Raw genomic sequence first — 22,665 nt, 5'->3', positions numbered from 1 at the left:
CACAACTAACACCTGGCCACCATGAGTGGCTCTTAATTTTCACATGCTCATATAGGTAGTTATAATGCTGCAATGATATTACAGCTTTTAAATCAGTTTACTGACAAAATAACACCTAATTCAGGCAGTGAATATAAAAAAGAAAAGCATTATTGTTTGCACTCCCAATAAAAGGTGGACATTGGTGATGAGTTTCATCCACGAAAAAAAAATCTTGTTCCCCAAGGCTCCTGTACTCCCATGACCAAATGCAACCATTTTTTTTTTCCTTTCGCCACTAAAGTAAGTACAAGTACCGTTTCATTCGAGTTCCCAAGCATCTCGCAAGTTTTTGAATCACTGAGATTTTACTTTACTTTTTCCTCTCTGCAACAATAAAAAAAAAGAAAAAAGAAAGTTACAGTACGCACTGGCCTCCTACACAACAATGCATGGCTTTCATTCTTATGCTCATGTGTTACTGGCAAATCACACATGCAAAGCCGCAAGCTTAAAAACAAAGGAAAAAGATGTTGATGCATGTCACACAAGCTTCAACATCAGCTGTTAAGCTGATGGTCATGGCCATGTTTAAAGAAGTCACGCTCATGTGATCTACTAACTGAAGCACACAGCCCACTGACAATTAGCGGGTCACCAGTCTTACTGGTCACGTGACCCCACTATGTGGTGATGTTGTTATATGCAGACGAGAACTACAAGATCTTGACCAGTAACAGCTAAAGAAAAAAAAAATTAAAGGTGCACTTCAAGTCTCCTTACGTAGAAAAATGCAAAAGCAATTAGAGTTCTGTTGCCTCCTCTATTACTTAGTAATGTAGATAACCATTGTTGGTAATTGCTTAAGTAATGGTCGAATTCACCACTAATTAAACATTAGTCACTAATTAACAGTTAATTAATTATTAATAAGTTATTTTCATTGTTTTATTCTTTATTACATTCTGGAGGCATTGTTAGTAATACTACTATGACATTAATGAAATTAGTTGCCGTATTATTTTATTACCGGGGGAGCCTGGTCTTGAAAACAAAATTTTATTAAACCAGTCATAGTTCTGAAATTTTCAGGGCACGTGTATTTTTGTGCGCTGATTCTAGGTATGCCATTTAATTTCATGTACAACAATTCCTTGAGTACTTATGCGCTTTTTATGCAAGTTTTTTGCAAAGAGTTTTGAAGAAAATTTGCTGCGGGAAACTCGCTGAAATGTATGCCAATGGGTTGTCTTGACACCAAGGAATGCAATAAGGGTAAAATTATTATCCTGGCTATTACATAATTTGAGTAATAGGGTACTGAAGCTGCCCCTTCAGAAACAGGAATACACACTTTTCTTCTCATTTCTGAAGCGACAACTTCTATGATAGGCACGAAGACAATCTTACCCTTATTGCATTCCTTGATGTCAATAGAACCCAATGGCATACATTTCAGCAAGTTTCCCACACGAAATTTTTTTCAAAGCTCTTCAGAAAATACATGCATAGAAATTACATCAGTGCTCACGGAATTGTTTTACATGAAATTAAATGACGTATTTAGAATCGGTACACAAAAAATACATATTCCCTGAAGATTTCTTAACTGTGACTTCATTACTTAATTTTTTTTTCAAGACCAGGCTCCCCCCTTCAGTAATTCAGTCTTTTAAACTTTCAATTCAATCGTTATCAATCATTACAAGTAATAATCGCTCTCTAACTGGATGATCAGGAGTTCATGAGGACATGCCCGTTCACGCCACTCGTGAGGCAAGAAATGCTTTCCCATTGAAAAAAAAAAAAAAATGGCAGTGGCTTAGCTTTGTTAAGCCCGGTAATAGCGAAAGCAATATCCGTAGCTACGCCATGGTTCAGCTGGTAGTGTAGCTGGTGGTGGTACTTGTGGTTAGACTTGTGGTGATGCATCAGTAATACAATCCAATCCAATCCAATCCAATATGCTAATATGGTAGCTACCGGCCTCGCTACGCGATGGGCTGAAAGTGCAACTAGTATTGCTTTCCCACTGAAAAAAAAAAAAAAAGAAAAAAGCAGCCTGCAGAGTGATAAGCGTACACTGATGCCCTCCTTGAGTGGGCTGGTCATGGGCAGGTAGATGGTGCACACAAACAACTCCTTGTCTTCAATGTGCACGGAGGTCATCTTGTAGGTGGGCTTCAGGTGGGTGAACATGTCGGAGGGCAGCACCATGCAGTACCTGGGAAGGAGGAAGGGCACCCCAGTTGAGCCTCAGGAACAAAAGCACACTGCACGGAACTACTGCACAGAACGGAACATTACGAACGTAACTGCCTTTTTATCCCAATAAATCTGGAAATATATAGGCGCGAAAGAACAGCGTGCAGGAATAGAAGGACAGGGCGTGAATAAAAATAGTCATTCGATTTGGACAATTTAGTCATTCGATTTGGATAATTAAGGCCAATTGCGGACGTGGGAACCCATTTGGTTAGTTTCTCATGGGAAACCAACCAAATGGTCTCACACTGTTTACCTCATCAGAGAATTCACCTTAAGGGGGGAAGAGGGTCTTAGAAATAAATTTTTACTAATGAAGTCACAACCATGAAATCTTCAGGGAACATGCATTTTTGCACGCTGATTACAAATATGTAATGTACGTGCAACAAGTCCTTGTGCACTTATGCAATATGTTAGGTAACTTTTGCCGGGAGTCTGAAAGAAATTCTACTGCAGGGAACTTGTTAGATTGCATGCCATTGGTTTCTCTTGACATCAAGCTATGCAATAAGGGTAAAGTTATCAACCTGTCTGTTATAGAAGGTGAGTTACAGGATTTTGAACTCATCAGTTTCCTCCCGTTTGTGAAATGGCAAATTCAAAACCCTGAAACTGAACTTCTGTGATAGACAAGATAATAATTTTGCCCTTATTGCATAGTCTTATGTGAAGACAAGCCAATGGCGTGCGTCCTAGCAAGTTCCCTGCAGCAAAATGTATTGAAAGCTCTCAGCAAAAAATTAAATAACATATTACATAAGTGCACAAGGACTTGTTCTACTTAAAATTAAATTACGCATTTAGAATCAGCCCACAAAAATACATGTTACTAGAAGATTCCGTTATTGTGACTTCATTAACAAAATTCTTTTTTCAAAGACCAGCTTCCCCCTTAACAGAGTTCATCTTGATGGGAGTCAACATAAAAGAAGTCCAGCAATATACTGCACTGCAATTACATATGAAAGGAGCCCCGTGCACTGGTACGGCAGCACACGAAATATGGCTGACGAAGACAAGCACACACTGATAAAGTGATACTAAGAGAAGCTGCTGCAATCCAACAAAGAGCTGGGCGGCTTGGAGGCCCTCTTCTTGCCGCATCCCATCTCTAGGTTTGCTCAGCCGTTGATGCTCTCGAAAACGGACTCACCTATACTTGCAGACGACTTTTTTTGGCAGTGCAGTCGGAGTTATGGCTTTTTGCACCTGTGCTGTGGTGGTGGATTGCTCAATGTTCAAGCTAGGAAGGCAGCGAGGTGAAAGGGGGGGAATCTACGGAGCTGAGTAATGAACAACACAGCGGCGATACAAAACCCTTCATTCCTTTCCTGCCTAGCCACTACTGAACTTCAATAAAACTTTGGGCCTATTTGGTACATGTTGCTGTGAACGTGAAGGTTGCACAAACACGGGACAATCTACAAAGAAGAGACACAAAGACACACACAGTTGCACCTGTGTGTGTCTCTGTGTCTCTTCTTTGTGGGTCGTCCCGTGTTTGTGCAACCTTCACCTTCATAGCCTCTATCGCATCGCCAAAAAAAGTTCTCCGCGAGTATAGTGTCCCCACTGTGAGTTCCCCTATGTAAACTAGCCTCAGAAATCCGTAACCAAAACAAGTACCGCAGTTCGCACCTGACAACGTCCAGGGGAGGGCGTTTGGACTATTCCAGCTCATAACAGCTCTGCTTTCAGCGGGCGTAGGCACTTCAGTCATCAACTAATGCCATAATCTATCGACCTTCAATTTCTCCTCACTGTCCCTCTTCGACACGCATCAAACAGGCCTCACTCGCGACTTTTGCTTGCCGGCAAATCCTGTTGGACCAAAAACAGAGTGTGCACCTGTTGACGAGGCCGATGGCAGAGCCCAGTGTGATGCGGGGTGCTCCGTCCTTCTGCTCGGGCATGTACGGAGGCAGCAGCTGGTCGACAGCAAAGCTGAGCAGCACCTCCGAGTTGAGCGGCGCCTCCCTCTGGTGGCACTTGGTCATCAACGTCTGCGGAGGAAAAGGGTACAGCACGCAAACGACATTTATTGCCAGGAACCCGCTCAGGCTGATCCCGGGCTGGCGTTTGGGCGAGGAGACATATGCAACGCCAGCCCGGGATCAGCCGCCGAAGTCCCGCCCGGCTTGAAGATTTGACGACTGCTCTGCAGCGAGTATAACTTTCCGCTTGAAGGCGGCACTATAATGGCACCGCCTGTTTGGTGCCATGGTGTTGGTGATAAAAACCACGCACGAAAACTTCACTGCCGCGAATGTGCTCACGCCACCGCACGAGAACAGAACAAGGCCAAAATGGCAGCCAGTGCTCATGTGTGCTTTGATCAGTATCGGCTACGGATAGCAACGGCTACAGTGCTGTCTTTCGTTGGCGTTTTGTGGGGGCGCCACCTGCGTGCTACATTTATTCGTATTTTACGAATACGAAACCTCGAAACAAAATCCTCGAATCTAAGCCGACATAAGAGTTCTACATCTCGTTTTTTTTTAAAAACTATCGGCCTAGATTCGAATAAATACGGTATGTCCACTTAGGGCAGGTTGTGACTGCAGATCCGGATCACGAGAGTCAAACAAGTAGAACAACAAGAGAATGGTACTGGCTCTTGGCCATGGTCTATTCAAGCATAACGGAGAACATTTCTCTACAGAGTGGAATTCCACACCTGTGAACGAGATCCTTCACTAACGAGCTCATTACGCTGCTCTCACAGACACAAAATAAGTTGCTTACTGGGGTGAAACAGGAATTGATAAGACACTACAATGGTATTGCCGGATACAGGATTGGTCTGAGGTTTAACATCCCAAAGCGATTCGGGCTATGAGGGATGCCATAGTGGAGTGCTCCGGATAATTTCGACGACCCGGGGTTCTTTAACGTGCACTGATCATCGCACAGCACATGGGCCTCTAGCATTCTGCCTCCGTCAAAATGAAACTGCCACGGCTGGGACTGAACCCGTATCTCTCAGGATATCAGCTGAGCACCACGCCACTGAGCCATCATGGTGGCTAAGATAAATGATAGTTTTCAAGAACTGCGAATATTACCGGTATCATTTGCATACAAACTAAAGATAGATGAAATAATGCACACAGTAATTAGAACTAATGATCCACTTCCTCTTACACTGTTTAGATTCCCGCTGAGACAAACAAGAGCCGCCACTAATAACAGATTTAACCTACCGCGTTGTCACAACACTTACGGTCAAAGGCTATTAGAGCACAATGGTGCTCAGATATGGAATGAAATTCCCGATGACATCAAACTCAAACATAATTTTTCGGCCTTATTGAAAAACATTTTTCTTGTCTGTCCAGAGCTGTGGGACTAAATGCGTTTGTGTTTGGTTTTTTACATTTCAGAATATGTTTGTTTTTCAGCATATGTATGCGCTTTACATATCTACAATGCTGCGATTGCAGTATCTCACGTCCTTTTGTACATGTAGTTTGAACGTCTGCCATTTCTTTTGTGAATATTTTGTATTTGGACCTTTCACTACCCGAGCTGACTATGGGTCCAATCAAGTTCTGATGTACTGGTTTCGCGAAATAAAATGATGATGATGAAAAAAAAAAGAAGCAGAAATTCATAGCCCAACGTTAATGTTTGCGCCCAAATGTTCCCGACCTGAATTACTGTTTATGACACATCCCTCACCATCTTAATGGGGCCCATTACAAGGCCCGCAGCATACTGGCACAGTACACTTTTATTTATTCACGTTGCCTCACAGGCTCCAAGCATGGAGTATTGTGTGGGGGGGGGGGGATTACATAAATAGGGATAATAACAGGAGCATGAATGACATGATTATATAATGCTGATTGACTGTTAGTACTCATTAAACAGTAAGAACATCGTTACACAATGCCAACGGACTGTTAGTACTGTTAGTACTGGTGCACTTGTATTTGAAAAAGGAATCTTTTTTTTTCTTTTAGCCCTGGAAAGCATGCACTGTAGCTTGTGCCAACATTAAAAGCAGCGTTTTAACGCGATAAAGTTAAAGGCCCCTTTCTCAGAAAAATCTGGTGTCGACACTGCCAGCGTCGACGCAGTGAGCGAAAAATCATGGCCTTGACTCTGGCAGGTAGTCCCCAGACAGCAACCTAGGAGGCAGGTGGGGTCACCTAGGTCACGTGACCTTACTCGGTTTGGTTTAGTTTACGATGGTTTAACATCCAAAAACGACTCGGGCTATGAGGGACGCCGTGGTGAAGGGCTCCGGAAATTTCGACCACCTGGGGTTCGTTAACGTGCACTGACATCGCACAGTGCACGGGCCTCTGGAATTTCGCCTCCATCAAAATTCAACTGCCGCGGGCGGGATTGAACACGTGTCTTTCGGATCAGCAGCTGCGCGTCATTAGTCATTGAGCCACCGGGGTGGCTTCGGTGACTTTGCCGCGTCATCATAACCTGACCACCAATAGTGAGCGAACTGCCCACCAGGGCATGTAGTAGTTAAATTAATGATTGGTCGCCCGGCAAGAGCAACCTGGGCCTCACAAGGCCCACCACTGGGAGCACCTGCCATAGCAGGGCAGTGGCGCACTGCATAACCACTGCGCCAGGAGGGTTACGAGGACTCCCGGGAATCTAGAAATGTAAAGCAGAGAATGACCTTCTGCATATATGGAAATGAACCCATTACGCTATCGCGTCAGACCCCTCGAGGCGAAACTTGAGAGTCCCCTCCAACACTTCCCCCTCTTTCCGAGCTGTACTGACCGCCTCGATGGCGAGGTAGTTGCGGAGGTTGCCGCAGTTGGCGGGGAAGTCGTCGCTGGAGGACATCATGGCGTACAGGGACTTGCGCGCCCTGGCACGGCCCTTGGACTGGACGTACGAGCGGAAGTCGTCGGGAAAGTCAAAGCGCACCACCAGGCTGCACTTCGGCACGTCCATGCCCTCCTCCACCACCGATGTCGCCACCAGCAGGTTGCACTCCTGGTGGCGAAACTGCTCCAACACCTGCGAGCAGCCGAGGCACGCTTTCGCTTGCTAGTCTGAATGCAGATTCGTCCCTGCAAGCTGGCAGAATGAAATGCGTTCACTACGAAGAAGCGAAGGATGGACGCTCGGGTCTGCAATGTAAGAGTTCACGCAAGCAATGTGGCCAAGCTCACCTTGCACTGTTTCTTGAAAGACATGCCAGCTTCTTTGGAACCCAGCTGGAGGTTGGCACCATGGCCAACAATGAATTCGGGCGCGATGTAGGAATACCTGGCAACACAGTAAAACATAGACGATTATGCTTTCTGAAAAATGTGGCGAGGGGGGATACATCTCAACTGGGAAAACGTGTGACCCAAAACCACTAAGGTTTCGAAAAATTCAGTGAAAAGACATTTACCGACCCGTTCACTTGCTCTACAGCTTCGCTACCACTTGCTGGCACAAGATGTGAAGAATTTGTGGTTCTCGTAGATTTGTATTGTACTCGCATTGCTCTCAGCGCAAAATAAACTTGGGAACATACCCAGGCCGATTATAGCAAAGGTGAAACTGGCTCATACCTAGGGCTCGGAAATTTAGGCATTTGCCTAAACATGCCTATAAACGCCTAAACGGTAAATTTTTGCACTTGCCTGCCTTTCTGTCATTGTTTAGGAAATACTACCTATTTAACCGCATTTTTTGCCTATAAATGCCTAAATCCGGCACTTTGGTCCTCGGTGCCGTTTTTCAATTTTGAGACATCTGTCTAAGTATGGTGAAATGCGCGCGCCGATGCACGCACAAAAGGCGCGGGTCTCGCCGAACGCTTTTCTCGAATAGTAACTTGAACGCAGTGCAACGAACTGTTTATCTCGAAGTGTAGCAAGAGACGAGTTTGGAAAGAGGCCTGACATACATTAGTGCAAACTTCTCAAAATTGACGGAAAGGATGAGAAAGTTGGAAAAGGCTGGATTCTCAATAGATGAATCTTTGAAGGTAGTGGCAGAAGTACCCGCAGCCGGAAAGGGTGCTACTGCTTCTACGAAGATGCAACAATTGGTAGAAAGAAAGAGATGTTTAGAAACAATTTCCCAAATCACAGACTTTCTACGCGGAGACGATACGGCCACATCACCTGAAGGCCTAAGCCTTTATCAACTCTCATGCTTTAGGTTCGCGCCACTAACTTCATGTGATGTCAAAAGAAGCCTTTTAAAGTACAAAGCTATGCTTAGCGAAAACCGAAGGAGCTTCAAGTTCGAAAACCTGATAATGCGCTTTATTGCTTCATTTGAGGACTGCGTACGCTCCGCGCTTTGACTTACAAATCTTGTACACATGAACAAAGAGTATTATTCAAAGCGCCTATTTTTGCTTTATAGCGCCTATTTCAATATTTTTTAGAGCCTAGATGCCTGCCTATTTCGGTGTTCTTTAGTGCCTAAATTTCCGGGCCCTACTCATAACCGCTTTGCTGTTGCCGTTTTCCGATGCTTCACATCACCGCACAAATGCACTGCAGAGAAGCCAATATCCCAGCTGGCCGCCTTGCAATTTTGATTGCGTCGCACACCCCCCGGCCCACTGGGTCATGCAAAATGTTGTTTTCGAATGATTTGCCACATTGCACTAATGCATTGCGGAAAAGCTGCCATGGCATCTGACTGCCACTGGTTTGCTGAAGTCACATGATCCGTGGCTTGGCCCGCTCGTTTGTTCAAGCACGTTCGGATGGCCAATAAATGCATAATACAATCAGAATAGGCAAAATTTTGAACATACTTAGTGGGAAATCCAATTATCCGGGAACAGTATTAATCGAAAGAAAAACACTAACTCTACAAGGCATTTTTATTGCTTGCGATTTTGAGAGTATAAAACAGGAAATCGTACGAACCGGAACCTAACAACGAGGTTCTAGTTAGTAGTAGTAATACAGTAAAATACTGATTGCAGAAATTCAATACAGCACATGAGGTAGCACACACCTAGGTACTAGCACGCAAGTCTAACCGTCGATCCACTACAGAAATATACCATAACAGTGGTCCAGGCAGACTGCTTTCTTGTGAGTCAAAAACGCTATGCAAAAGAAAAAATATTGCAAATAAAACACACCCCGTAACAGACCACCAGGTGAACACACAAGTGCACATTAGCAAGACCATGTAAGCATGTTCAAATCAAAGTAATGGTATGATCAAGGTACCAGGTTGGTTAAAGGTTTTCAGATTCAAAGCAGTCTGTTCCAAATCCTGACACCAGTGAATAATGCTCGGTGACCATATGCTGTCCACACCAAACAGCCTCTACAAATTATCAAGAAGAAAAACAGTCGCCGCAGTCTATGCACGCCTTTTAGGAAGCATTTCCTCCACTCCAGAAATGCAGAGAAATGTCCATTTCCAAGCTGGAAGCGTGGATTTTGCAGTATAATCATAGCTGTGTGGCAATGCTCTCCGCCATGGGTGTTTTGCTTCCTTAAAGTACCACATAAATGCACTTATTTTTTAAAATTTGACGGCCAAGTTTGAGTACGCGGCCGAAGTATGCAAGGTGCGAAAAAGAACTTTTCCTTTTTCAATTAAAAACAACCTATCAATCTAAGAATGCTTTTCGCACGCATCAAGGCTTCTGCCTTGACACACAGCACGTCTGCTGACAATGTGCAGCCGTTGTTCCGCACTTCCGTCAAGTAGCACAGCAGCCATTCTTCCAGTTCGGGGAACTTGCACGGCTTGCCTTGGAAAGTGCGCTTTTTTCAGCTTGTGCTAGTCAGTGCATCTTTTTGGTTGCCCCATCGTCAAACACACTTCTCGTCCGTGTCGAATTTCCTGTCACTGCATGCTTGGAGTGTTCAAGAGCAAACTCTACCGTCTCTCAGTTTAAAGCCTGCCATGCAGCTATTACAGTGCCTGCCCATTGTGCTAAAATTCCAATGCTGAGTGGAAGTTCACGAAAAAAAAAAAAGCAAACAGCATACAAAAGCCAGAATGCATGACCGGTTGGCAGCCACAAAAAGCAGAATCTGGTGATACTGATGCCGATAAGGATAGCGGGAGTTTGTGGAGGGGAGAAAAATGGCCGGGGTTCAACGTGGCTTGAGCCTAGTTATACAAGCGAATATACGAGCGAAAGCTCTGCTAAGCATGGTCTGGACTGACTCAAATCAAACGTCAAGGTCAAGGGGTCAGGTACCCAATGGTCATAGTCATATGAGCACGAGGTCGTACTACCATAGCTTGGGCCATACTGCCACGCAGTTTAAGTTTGGTGTGACCTTGTGAGGCACTAAAGGTCATTGTCGATGTGGTGATCACTGTCTCAAATCAAATTACCCGATGGTCATATCCATATGACCTCGTGGTCGTACTACCATAGCTTGGGCAATACTGCCACGCAGTTAAGTTCGGTTTGACCTTGTGAGGCATAGGTCAACGTCTCATCCACATCGAAATCGGAAGTTGTAACCCGAGGAGCAGAACTCTCGCTCTAAAAGTTGATGATCATGATGACTCACACGCCATCCATGGGCGGCGCGTGGAAGCTCTTGTGTATGCGTATTTCAAAAGCTATTATTCCCATGTGGGTCATGAGGATGGGTGTGGACCTTGCTCAGACTTTTTTTTTAATATTTCCTTTTGGAAAAGGTGTGGCCTATTTATGGGTGCGGCCCTTACATGCATTTATACGGTACTTACCTTGTAGTGCATTAGGCTCGAATGAAAATTAGCAAACCATTTCTTGCAAGTTTGTCTCCAGAAAGGGTACGAATGAATCCACATTCTCTGATAAGCACCAGCCAAGATAAACTGTCCATTTCCTGTCAACCAAGTGCATAACCATGGTGGCCAAACGAACACAGCACCTCAATTCCCTCGAGGGCAATTTCAGGCAACTCTATGGTCCACGCTTTTGGCAAATTGGTTGGTTGGTTGGTTTAAGACTGAGCTCCATGTACGCGAAAACGTAAGTGACGCGACGAGGCGGCGCGGCGACGACGGCTGGCTGTCGCTCCTTCGCCCACCGGCCAAGCTACATGCATAGCGACAACGCGAACGCGAAATGGAGACGACGATCAGTGTTGCTGGCATAATACACCGCAAGGCTGTTTGCATTTATAGCAAGAGTCACATTATTTGCAAGGATTAAAATTTTTGGCAGAAAAATGTCAAATAAAACGTGTTTACAGCTTTGTCATTGTATGTCATTGCATGTCATTTTATGTTATTGTCACGGGCGCCGCCATGTTGCTGAACGTGGGGCGCACACCTGTTTGAACCTCGTGCGCTTTCTGACCTCAAACGACGCATACTCGCTAAGCCTAGCAGCACAGTAAACACAAGCAATCTGAAAATCTGGGGTGTTTTATCGCTAAAATTTTGTGGTTGAGGCAAGTTCAGACAAAGCAAAAGCTTCGTGCACATTTAGTTTGCCGTGAACGTGGGGCACAGCGTAGCGACAACGACGAATCGGTGGTGACGCAAGACTCCCGGCCAGAGCCAGCGCCATCTTTGCCAGAGCCGGCAAGAGGCTCGGTAGTGACGTACGCTGCCAGATTAGCTGCTATTGGCTAATCGCGTTGGCAACTTCCGGGCGACGAGCGAAATTTTCTGTGAGTGCAGATCCGAGCGACACGACAAGCGACACGGGTATTTCGCTTCGCGCGACGGTGTCTCTCGTCGCTTGCCGCTGTCGCGTTCGCGTGAGTTTTCGCGTACATGGAGTTCAGCCTTTATGGGGTTTAACGTCCCAAAGCGACTAAGGCTATGAGAGACGCCATAGTGGAGGGCTCCGGAAATTTCAACCACCCGGGGTTCTTTAACGTGCACTGACATCGCACAGTACACGGGCCTCTAGAATTTCTCCTCCAAAGAAATTCAACCGCCGCGACCGGGATCGAACCCACGTCTTTTGCGTCAGCAGCCGAGCACCATAGCCACTGAGCCACCACGGCGGCTTTTTTGGCAAATTACACTCGCTACAATGACTCTGTTTGGTACCACGCTTAGTAACTGTATCGTACCTAGGCACCTTGTTCGCCAGCTCGCGAAGCCAGTCACGGAGGACACGAGCGACAATACGCTCCTTGACAAAGATGATGCCGCACAGCGACTCGGTGCCCTCGGAGGCAGTGTCGCCACCCCCGCTGCGAGGTCGGAACTCCCACAGGATCTCCAGGAGACGCCTCAGCTTGGGCGTCGACAGCACCAGCAGCAAGGGCTCGACAAGATCCGCGCGTCTGACTTCCTCGATGCAGCTCTTACACCTCTTCCGCACCTTGTCCAGCCATTCGAGGCAGATCTCCACCTCTGGGACCACCCTCACGTCGTCAAGACCTTCCAGCATTCGGCGGGCCTGCAAAGCGACAGCAGCATCTGCTCCATTATGCAAGCACCATATTCACTCATGCAATTTGCGGCCGCACATAATTTGCACACCCCCAACTTTTTACCCGGATTTGAGGGGGACGAGGGTCTTAAAACTGACCTTTTTGGTTTGGTTTTGTGGGGCTTAACGTCCCAAAGCGACTAAGGCTATGAGGGACGCCGTAGTGGAGGGCTCCGGAAATTTCGACCACCTGGGGTTCTTTTACGTGCACTGACATCGCACAGTACACGGGCCTCTAGAATTTCTCCTCCAAAGAAATTCTAGCCGCCGCGGCCGGGATCGAACCCGCGTCTTTTGGGTCAGCAGCCGAGCCCCATAGCCACTGAGCCACCGCGGCGGCAAAACTGACCTTTTTATTTGTGGCTAGAATCTCATGAAATTTTGCACACAGATGCGTTTTTCTCTTCCGATTTCAAAAGTGTAGTCATAATTGAGCAGGAAGTTTTAGATCAAAAGTTATCTTGAAGTCTAGAGTGTAATTAGGCAATTTCTTACACAGCTTTAATAAACTTTCTCATTGCATTTTGTCGCTTCTAATTACATGAATTGATAGCCAGCAAATTCCCATACCCAGTGACATTCTTACTTTTTTGTTTAGGCCACGTATAAATAGCAATTTACAATTAGCTTAACGAGTTGCAGTGTCAAATACTGCAGTGTCAAATATACTCTCGACAGAGTATATCAGGATGACATGCTTTTAGAGAAAAACGAAGAATGTCATCGGGTATGGGAACTCTGGCTATCAATTCATGTAAATAAAAGCAACAAAATGCAATGAGAAAGTTCATAAAGCTGCGTAAGAAATTACCTAATTACATTCTAGACTTTGTAACCACCAGCTCAATTATGATTACACTTTTGAAATCAGAAGAGAAAAATACATCTGTGTGCAAAATTTCATGAGATTCTAGCCATAAATAAAAAAGTTAGTTTTAAGACCCTCATCCAACTTTTCTATTTTTCGACTTAGAGTGATGAAATTTGGCAGACTGGCTTAAAACAGCATCAAACAATCAGATATAAAGTTTCACAATGACAGCTTCAGTAGGCTCCCTTTTATCATTGTTTATATGTTGTCCTCATGTTGCTTGCTTGTGGAAAGCCTGGCATAACAAAAAAACAGTCTACAGGTCTGTAAATGCTTTTAATATTTACTAAGAAGTGTGATGTAAGTCAAGACTCTTCTTAAATTTTTTTTTAATATTTCTGCTCTTTTTTTTAAAGGACACAATATGCGCCTTCTCCTCATGCTTACAATGTATCATGATCTAATTACCATGTAATGAACACATGTGAGCCTAAATGGTAAATCTGAGACTGTCTTGACACAGACCACATTTCAGTGATTACAACAAACAAACGGAGTAAAAATCTATGCACCCATTGCTGTGCTACACTTTCCACGAACAAGGTATTAAGCTCAAAACAAACTTTCAAGAAAACAAGCCTGAAAGTTCTAAGCTAACACACACAGTCTATGTGTAGATGCCGACAAATATATTTATTTGGAGCGCTTAAAGTTTATTTTTGGGTGAAATATTTGAGTGCAACATAGAAACAGTGTTGGAGATGCCAAAAAGTGTACTTTTGAAAAATCGACTTTTTTCGCGATTTTTGTGATCTGATCCCCACATCCCCCCTTAAAAGAAAAAAAAAACTTTTACTCACATATTTTGCGCTCTCCACAGTGCCAGACCACTAGCATGTATGCAGGTGCATGCAAGGTAGGCTTGGGAAAATTTGTGTGGATGCATTGTCATGCACAATGGCGAAAGGTGCAAGTGGCGAGCGCACGGCGTCATTTACCTGGCTTGCTTGCACTGGGTTTCCCAGACGAACAGTTGCATGCGCCCAAATCCGAAACTATCGAACAGTAAGCAGTTGAAAGAGCGTCTTCAAACCTCCTGCAAACCCCCTCTTCTGCCAAATCTTCCGGGCCAACAAACGAAATGGCACCACTGGTGCGATCACCGAAAGAACGGCTTGAGCTGCTTCGTCGTAGTCGCAGAAAATGTGTATGTCCGACTTCCTCCGATTGATTCAGACAAGTACCTCAAAAAAATATGGAATACAACAATTCTGCCGACCAAGCGCCATTTTGTGTCAAATTTGAGCTCGAACAATACGTCCGTTTAGCTTGCAAGATGGGGGGTCTACATATAGCTGGCATAATTAGTGCACCCCCATTTTGAAGCTTTGATTTAGGTTTGGTTTATTGGGGTTCAACGTCCCAAAGCGACTAAGGCTATGAGAGACGCCGTAGTGGAGGGCTCCGGAAATTTCGACCACCTGGGGTTCTTTAACGTGCACTGACATCGCACAGCACATGGGCGTCTAGAATTTCGCCTCCATTGAAATTCAACGGCACCAGCCGGGATTGAACCCGCGCCTTAAGCCTTAATTTATAAATTAAGAAAGGAAAGTGAGCAAATTACGCGATTAAATAGAGTATTTTACTAAAAAATAATTTTAGCCGAAAGTAGAAAAGCAGACAACTATATGCTTCTAGTGCAATCTGAACCCATGACCTCTGTGTGTCGCTTACAGTGATTACAATACTTATTTCTGAGTGATCAACACCACGATTAAAGAAAAACAAAAACATTCCTCAATGTTTTCCTACACATCACTGTCAATGAGTGCCATCACTTTGCTTTCATAGCAAACAAGCAACCGCATTTGCTTTTTGTTTTTGGCTTCTTCAGTGAATTGTATTGTATTGTATTGGGCTGTATGGCACATGAGCGACTCAGACCATCATGCGCCAAACACATGGCATAATTCCTCTCAAAAATTGGGTGCCCTCAGTGACAGTCCTCGTCCGGACAAGGACTCTGAAGAGCCCAACAAATCAAATGAAGACCTCAGTCTTCTTCTCAGGCCTGAGAAAATGGGTGAGGTGCATCACGAAACGCATCAAAGCACACGGTAAGAATTTTTAGAGTTTATAGTTTTTGTGCTATTATAGATTTTTTTAAGATCACCGCTTCTTTCAGGTAATTAAAAACAGATGAAATATCTACAAGTGGATTACCTCCTAAAAGTAAATTGGGGTCGAAGGGAATGTGTTCATTGTAAATACACTAAAATATCCTTTCCTTTGCCGTTCCAGTTCTGTGCACGAAAATAAAATAGGATTTACTGTGAGCTCGCCTCCACATTTCTCACATAAAGGTTTGTCTTGTTTTGTCACTAGAAAGTTATGTGTTAGGTGCGTGTGTGTGCCCGATGCGTATGCGGCATAAATTTACCTCCATAAAACGTTCCCGATGCCTGCATGATCTCCACTCTCGATCCCGGCCACGGTGGCCGAATTTCGATGGAGGCGAAATTCCAGAGGCCCGTGTGCTGCACAATGTCAGTGCACATTAAAGAACCCCGGGTGGTCGAAATTTCCGGAGCCCTTCACTACGGCACCCCTCATTGCCCGAGTCGCTTTGGGGCTTTAAGCCCTAATAAACCAATAAACCAACCATTCTCCCAAAATGGGTTTCACTAAATGTAGTTTATTATTTCCTTCACTATTCCATGTAGACTGCCATTTTTCTTTAAGGGAGGAGCCTGGTCTTGAAAAAAAAAAGATTTTATTAATGAAGTCACAGTTGAGAAATCTTCAGGGAATATGTATTTTTGTGTGCCGATTCTAAATATGTCATTTAATTCCATGTAAAACAATTCCTTGAGCACTTGCATAACTTTTATGCACGTATTTTGTGAAGAGTTTTGAAAAAAATTTCTTGCAGGAAACTCGCTGAAATGTATGCCATTGGGTCCTCTTGACACCAAGGAATGCAATAAGGGTAAAATTGTCTTCCTGTCTATCATAGTGCATAAGTTAGAGTTTTGAAGTTGTCGCTTCAGAAATAAGAAGAAAAGTGTGTGTATTCCTGTTTCTGAAGTGGCAGCTTCACTACCCTGTTACTCAAATTCTATGATAGCCAGGATAATAATTTTACCCTTATTGCATTTCTTGGTGTCAAGAGAACCCAATGGAATGCATTTCAGTGAGTTTCCCGCAGAAAATCTTCTCCGATACTCTTTGCAAAATACTTGCATAAAAATTGCATAAGTGCTCACGGAATTGTCTTACATGAAATTAAATGACATATCTAGAATCGGCGCACAAAAATACATGTGCCCTGAAAATTTCATAACTATGACTAGACTAACAAATTTTCTTTGCAAGACCAGGCTCCCCTCTTAAGTTCATTTTTCACTCACTCTATGCAGTCTGCTTCTTCAGTCAGTGGGTATTTGTCTAGGTTCCCAACCCCTGGGATGACACTCACTTCCTCCATGATGACATCGATGGCCAGCCTCGTGCACCAGACACCCAGGTCGCGCAGCACCTTGATGATGCTGCGTTGCCTCCGCTCGAGCTCCTGGCCCTGTGATGTCGTCATCGGGATGCCGCTCATTGCGGGCACCTCGATGCTGGTGATCGACGACGGACTGGTTGTGGTGCGATGCTCCACCAGCACCTCTCTGGGCTTGGTTCCGTACCTTCCGAAAGACACCAGAGAGAGAAAACAAAGAGGACGTCATGGTCACCGGCCATGACGTCCAACTCCAACTCACGACACCTATGACGAAGTTGAAGACTGCTCAAAATCACTCAAAATGGGTGCTTGAGATGAACAAAAATTCGCTGTGGCTTAGCTTGGTTAAGCCCGGTAATTGCGAAAGCAATATCCGTACCTACGCCATGGTACAGCTGGTAGTGTAGCTGGTGGTGGTGCTTATGGTTAGACTTGTGGTGATGCATCGGTTATACAATCCAATCCAATCCAATGTGATCTAATCTAATTGAATTTAATGTAATCTAATCTAATCCAATCCAGTCCAATCTAATCCAATCTAATGCAATCAAGGTCAAATGAAGGTCAATGGTGGTCACCGCCGCGGCACGGCAAAGGCGTGAAAGTGCAAGAAGTATTGCTTTCACAATAAAAATGGGTATAATCAGAGTAAATCTATAATTAATCGTTAATCAATCAATTAGAGGGCCATGGCGGTGGATCAGTGGTTATGGTGCTCGGCTGCTGACCCGAAAGACGCGGGTTCGATCCCGGCCGCGGCGTTCAAATTTCTTTGGAGGAGAAATTCTGGAGGCCCGTGAGCTGTGCGATGCCAGTGCACGTTAAAGAACCCTAGGTGGTCGAAATTTCCGGAGCCCTCCACAACGACGTCTCTCATAGCCTCAGTCGCTTTGGGACGTTAAACCCCATAAACCAAACCAAACCATCACATGTGTTCTTTCTCATCCGACGTACGCCCACACTCAATTCCCTCTAGCCTCGGTAGCCCCCCCACTCTTTCCCCTGTCCTTTAGTGTACATTGCGTATTCCCAAACAAGCGAGTATCAATACTAACAAGAAAACAATAACTGACCATCACGGTAGCCTTTCCCTGTTCATAAAGTGACCATGGAATGTACAACTATTTCACTGTGGAAACTGGCTGCAACAATGTGAATGGATAACCTAACCGGATGTGTGCTGGCACAAAAAAAAGGGAGGGGGGGAGGTCAAAAAATCACCATCGCTCCTTCGTGCGTTCACTTAAATCCCTCACCCCCTTTTGCAGCTTCTGCCATGTAAAGATGGCTTTTTCCTTATCGACCGAAAAAAAATGCAGCCTAAGTAAATGGAAAACGGACCTGTCTTACGAGTGCACAACAGAAACAATAAGGAAGCGACAACTTCAATTGTGGAGAGGTTTAAACCAAGCACATATGCTTAGCTGGACCCTTTGGATAACAACAAAGATTTCAGCGTCTGAAGCATGTGGTTTTGTGTAGACATGTGGGATGCGAACATGACAATAGAATGACTCTAGTTCAGATGTATACAAGCTAGTTTTATAACTTGCAAGCGGGGCACGACAAATCTCCGTTTTTCTTTCAAGTGGGCACAACAAAGCTCATGATTCCTTTCATGTCCATCTTTTTAAGTTCACAAATTTTTTGGCCTGTGCAATTATTTGGACTATTTTTCGGGTCCTCTCGAGTCAGAAAAATTGGTCAGCAACTGTGCTACATTACTAAAGCAATTTGTGTGCTCTACCCCCTCCCCCTTCTGTCCCCAAAATGTGCACTAGCTCCGCCTCAAAAGTACCACTTTCCCAGACCCTAAGTCCCTAATGGCTCAGGTTGACCTGGATAACATTCCCTTTGACCAGCAGGATAATCACGTACCACATCCTTTTTTTTTTCCACATTCCTAGCATGTTCATCTGGCAGCCAGTAACTGTTCTGTGGTGGCGCATCTTCTTTTTTTTTTCTTTTTTCAATGCTAGAGGGACATCAGGTAGAAGCTTGTCACCCAGAAGCCACACCTGATGTCTTCCACATCAAGCAAAACTGCATCACAGATGGATCTGTTGGCTCTCTCTGTCAGAGAATGGCACAACTAAGCCAGCTGACCATTACGTCTGATCTCATCATGGCTTTCACAGCACTTGCCATTAGCGGACACTAGAAAGCTGCAGCATGACATTGTTTGTCAAATGTTTTAGGGGAATCCCCCAAGGTGGAGTAAATTTGTAATAAGGGAGTAATTACTCATTGGCACCCACCCAAGCGCAGCCATAAGGCTACAAAGGAAAGCTATACAGCTTTCTCAGAAACTTCGTAGTTAAAGAAAAATTCGTCCTGGTCCGGGGTTCGAACCCGGGACCACCGCTTCACCGGAGCAGTCGCTCTACCAACTGAGCTAACCGGGACGGCAAGCTTATGGTAGGGCGAGAGCGAATTGATCAATAACTCGAAGTGGGAAATGTGTTGGTCAAATGTGAAGCGGTGATCCCGGTGAAGCGGTGGTCCCGGGTTCGAACCTCGGACCAGGACGAATTTTTCTTTAACTACGAAGTTTCCGAGAAAGCTGTATAGCTTTCCTTTGTAGCCGTATGGCTGCGCTCGGGTGGATGCCAATGAGTAATTACTCCCTTATTACATGACACTGTTTGTGTGCATCAGTAGGTTTTCTTTCTATTATTCTCGCCCAATGCAAAAGTTCGCCCAAAGTGACAACAATGCTACAGAAAGGGGTGCAGTACAACGCACTTGGCCATGCTCTCCTGGTTGGAGACGGTGAGGACGCGAGAGCCGAGGGCCATCTCGAGGGCGCGTATCTTGGGCTCGACCTGGAACTCGGTGGCCTTGCTGTTAATGACGGACGCCGTGAGGCCCAATATGCGAGGCCGCTCGTGGGGCTGTAGCACGTCCATGCAACGCATCACCTCCCGGTAGGTGTGCTGCTTCACTGCCCGGTGGCACTCGTCCATGATGAGCAGGTTCACCCGTGACAGCTCCAGGAAGCCGTGGTGGATGATCACCTTGAACACGTCCGGAGTCATCACCAGCACCTGCGGCGGCAGACCGTTAACTCCCGCAGGTCTTGTCGCCCACCCACTGCAGGGGGCGCCAGCAGCAGCTACATCTTTTCGATGTCGCTATACGGCCGAATCGAACTGAAGATCTTAAACGAAGGAACTGAGGCGAAATAGGACACTTTCTGTAACTGCTTCGGCAGAGCATTATGCCCATGGGTCTTACACAACCTTGACAGAGGGCGCCGGTGGCAGCTGCCTTTCAGCACACCTCTTTGGTCATACCAGACGCAAAGCTAAACTTTGAAACACAGCTATCTCCTGTGGCAACTTTGTGGAAGTTGACAGACGACAGTACCCCCCATGGGTTGGGCTGTCGGTTAACAGAGGTGTCCACAGCTTTTATTTCTGTACTACAAGTTCTGAGCCACACTGAACAGTTCATATGAATGCTATAGGTGGCGTGACAGTCTGTTAATCTCCGAGTGCTAGCCCAATCAAACCAGTGGTTTAGTTTAGTTTATGCACTGGCATCGCACAGTACACGGGCCTCTAGAATCTCTCCTCCAAAGAAATTCTGCCGCCGTGGCCCGGCAATCAAACCAGTAGATTTCAACACATGGGTTATATAAGGATTCTCGGAACTGGTGTTACCAATAAGGTCACTCTTTCAGAGGTCACTGAACAGCTCAATGGAACTGAAAATCGGAACAAAAAAAAACAGTGGGAAAAAATAAGTGTGTTTCTCTTACCTGCTTTAATTTACTAAAACACTTAGCACTTTATCATTTTTATACTTTTGAAATGTAGTCATTCAAAATGTGTTACATATGGTGTGTTTAGCAGGAAGAAATGCCACTCATCAGCAAGAACAAAAATACAGACAGACCTAGCACTTATCTCAAAATGGTTAATAACTAGTATTTCGTCTCAAAATTTCTTGCCACAATGTCAAAACCTGCGAGATGCACTAGAGCACACAGGACTGCAGCCTGGAAAAACAGTGCCAGTCAGAAGCCCCTAGTGCTATATTTTTCATTAGATCCCACATACAGCCAAATCTTGATAGAATGAACCAGGATATTCGAAACTACTGGTTACATAGAACTGTTCCTAAATATTTTTGAACAAACATGTGCAATTCTTCCCTTATATATCGAACATGGTTTAAAAATCGTTGAAAAAAAAAAAGAAGAAGAGAGAGAAAGCAGTGTACAATGAGTGCCACAGTACACACGTCCTAAGTACTGTCAAATCGCCGAACAGAAATCACAATGTGCAGAAATATAGACACTACAGTTAAGTGCCAGAACATACAAAATCGCCCACAGAATCAGCTCGAGTCAGGCAAGCAAAATGAACACAAAACCTTATTTTTAAGACTGACACCACCACATCTGATCGTAGGTATCACACAGCTCCAGTCAGTGTGCATTTTTTTTGTTCATCTTGCAAAGATCAGTGAATTTAAAATGCATAAAATGCACCGATTTGTTCACATGACATGATCTTATGCATAGAATAAGTGAAAAGGAGTATAATTGAGAAGCTGCAACCCGCGCGTAGCCACAACGTGGAGAAACGAGGTCTCGATAGAAACTGCATAACTAAGCATCTAGGAGGATAGAATTTATTTCTGTGAACTCTCGCCGTGCTTCTCAATAAAATTTAAAATTTTAACGCATTCCTCCTAATGGAAATAGTTTGCCAGCAACACGACAGCTACACAATAAAATGAGATGGGAATAGACTATCAGTACCATCCAAACAAAATGAAAAGGCTTGTGTGTAGACAATTTACACGTACACTGAGCACAAACTCGTCCAATCATCGTTCTTCATAAAAATTCATCCTCTGGCTACGCTGGCATTTGTCCAGCACCAAAAGACATCTATGGCCCAAAAAATCACACTTAAAAATTTTGCTGCCACCCAATTCAAACTCATGACATCAGACCGAAAAGAACTCCGTGACCATAACTTGGAAATTAATGGTGATTTCTCCTACCCTCAGGAATCAGCTCCAAAAAAGACTTGTCCTGATGCATTGCATTTCGCTTGCTTAAAGGGGCTGGGAAACACTGTTTGGGGGGATACCGGCTATACTTCAGGTGGATTCTTTGTCACACAGATGCTGACTTAAAAAGAATTACAGGAATCGATGCACAGGAACGGGAGTTATTCAGTGAAGAAATTTCAAAATACAAGCAAACAAAACGCTGCCCTAAACTCGATTTTGGCGGGGCTTCCCACTCCTATTTCGCTCTCCCTATGACGGCACCTGGCGCAACCAATCAAAACAGCCTGCCACAGCACGTCGCGGAAATTTGCACGCCACTGTTGCCTGCTCTCTGTAACTTGTTCTTGCTGAGACTGGCAGTGTTGTTTCCATGCCAGAGCGCCCCTGGTGGTGTATTTTTATTTTACTTGCTGTGCAGGGGTTTTATCTAAGACAAACAAGTTGTTTTTGTTGATCTAATACAAAACACCACAAGGTGACAAAATGTGTCTCTATTTATTCACACAATTTGCAGTATATTTACTGTTTGTCCAATCATCAAGCTCGTGCCAGGTGATGTCATATCCGCTGCTAAAACTCGCCACTATGTGGGGACACCATCAGAGCCATGAATTTGTTTTTATGAGGACCTTAAAATATTAAAAAACGGAATATACGCGGTGTTACCGATGCTAATAGCACCATTGTAACCCACTGTATGCGATCACC

At 44.8% G+C, this 22,665-nt stretch overlaps 1 protein-coding gene across 1 annotated transcript in view; it reads right to left on the bottom strand.

Annotated features, from left to right (window-relative positions):
• Window positions 1–22,665, bottom strand: part of LOC149332862 (endoribonuclease Dicer-L-like) — a 58,401-nt gene that overhangs the window by 31,505 nt on the left and 4,231 nt on the right. The window contains exons 4-10 of the mRNA XM_089558430.1: window positions 19,672–19,973; window positions 16,897–17,110; window positions 12,240–12,571; window positions 7,401–7,497; window positions 7,003–7,245; window positions 4,096–4,250; window positions 2,062–2,203 (exon numbers count right to left, since the gene is read on the bottom strand). Coding sequence (XP_089414556.1) covers window positions 2,062–2,203; window positions 4,096–4,250; window positions 7,003–7,245; window positions 7,401–7,497; window positions 12,240–12,571; window positions 16,897–17,110; window positions 19,672–19,973 — 1,485 coding nt within the window. The remainder of the gene's footprint in view (window positions 1–2,061; window positions 2,204–4,095; window positions 4,251–7,002; window positions 7,246–7,400; window positions 7,498–12,239; window positions 12,572–16,896; window positions 17,111–19,671; window positions 19,974–22,665) is intronic.

Source organism: Amblyomma mixtum, chromosome 8, assembly GCF_055824585.1.
Source record: "Amblyomma mixtum isolate Tamu chromosome 8, ASM5582458v1, whole genome shotgun sequence".
NCBI classification, from domain to species: domain Eukaryota; kingdom Metazoa; phylum Arthropoda; class Arachnida; order Ixodida; family Ixodidae; genus Amblyomma; species Amblyomma mixtum.
The sequence above is the reverse complement of the archived record's forward strand: the minus strand, read 5'-3'. Positions and strand labels throughout refer to the sequence as shown.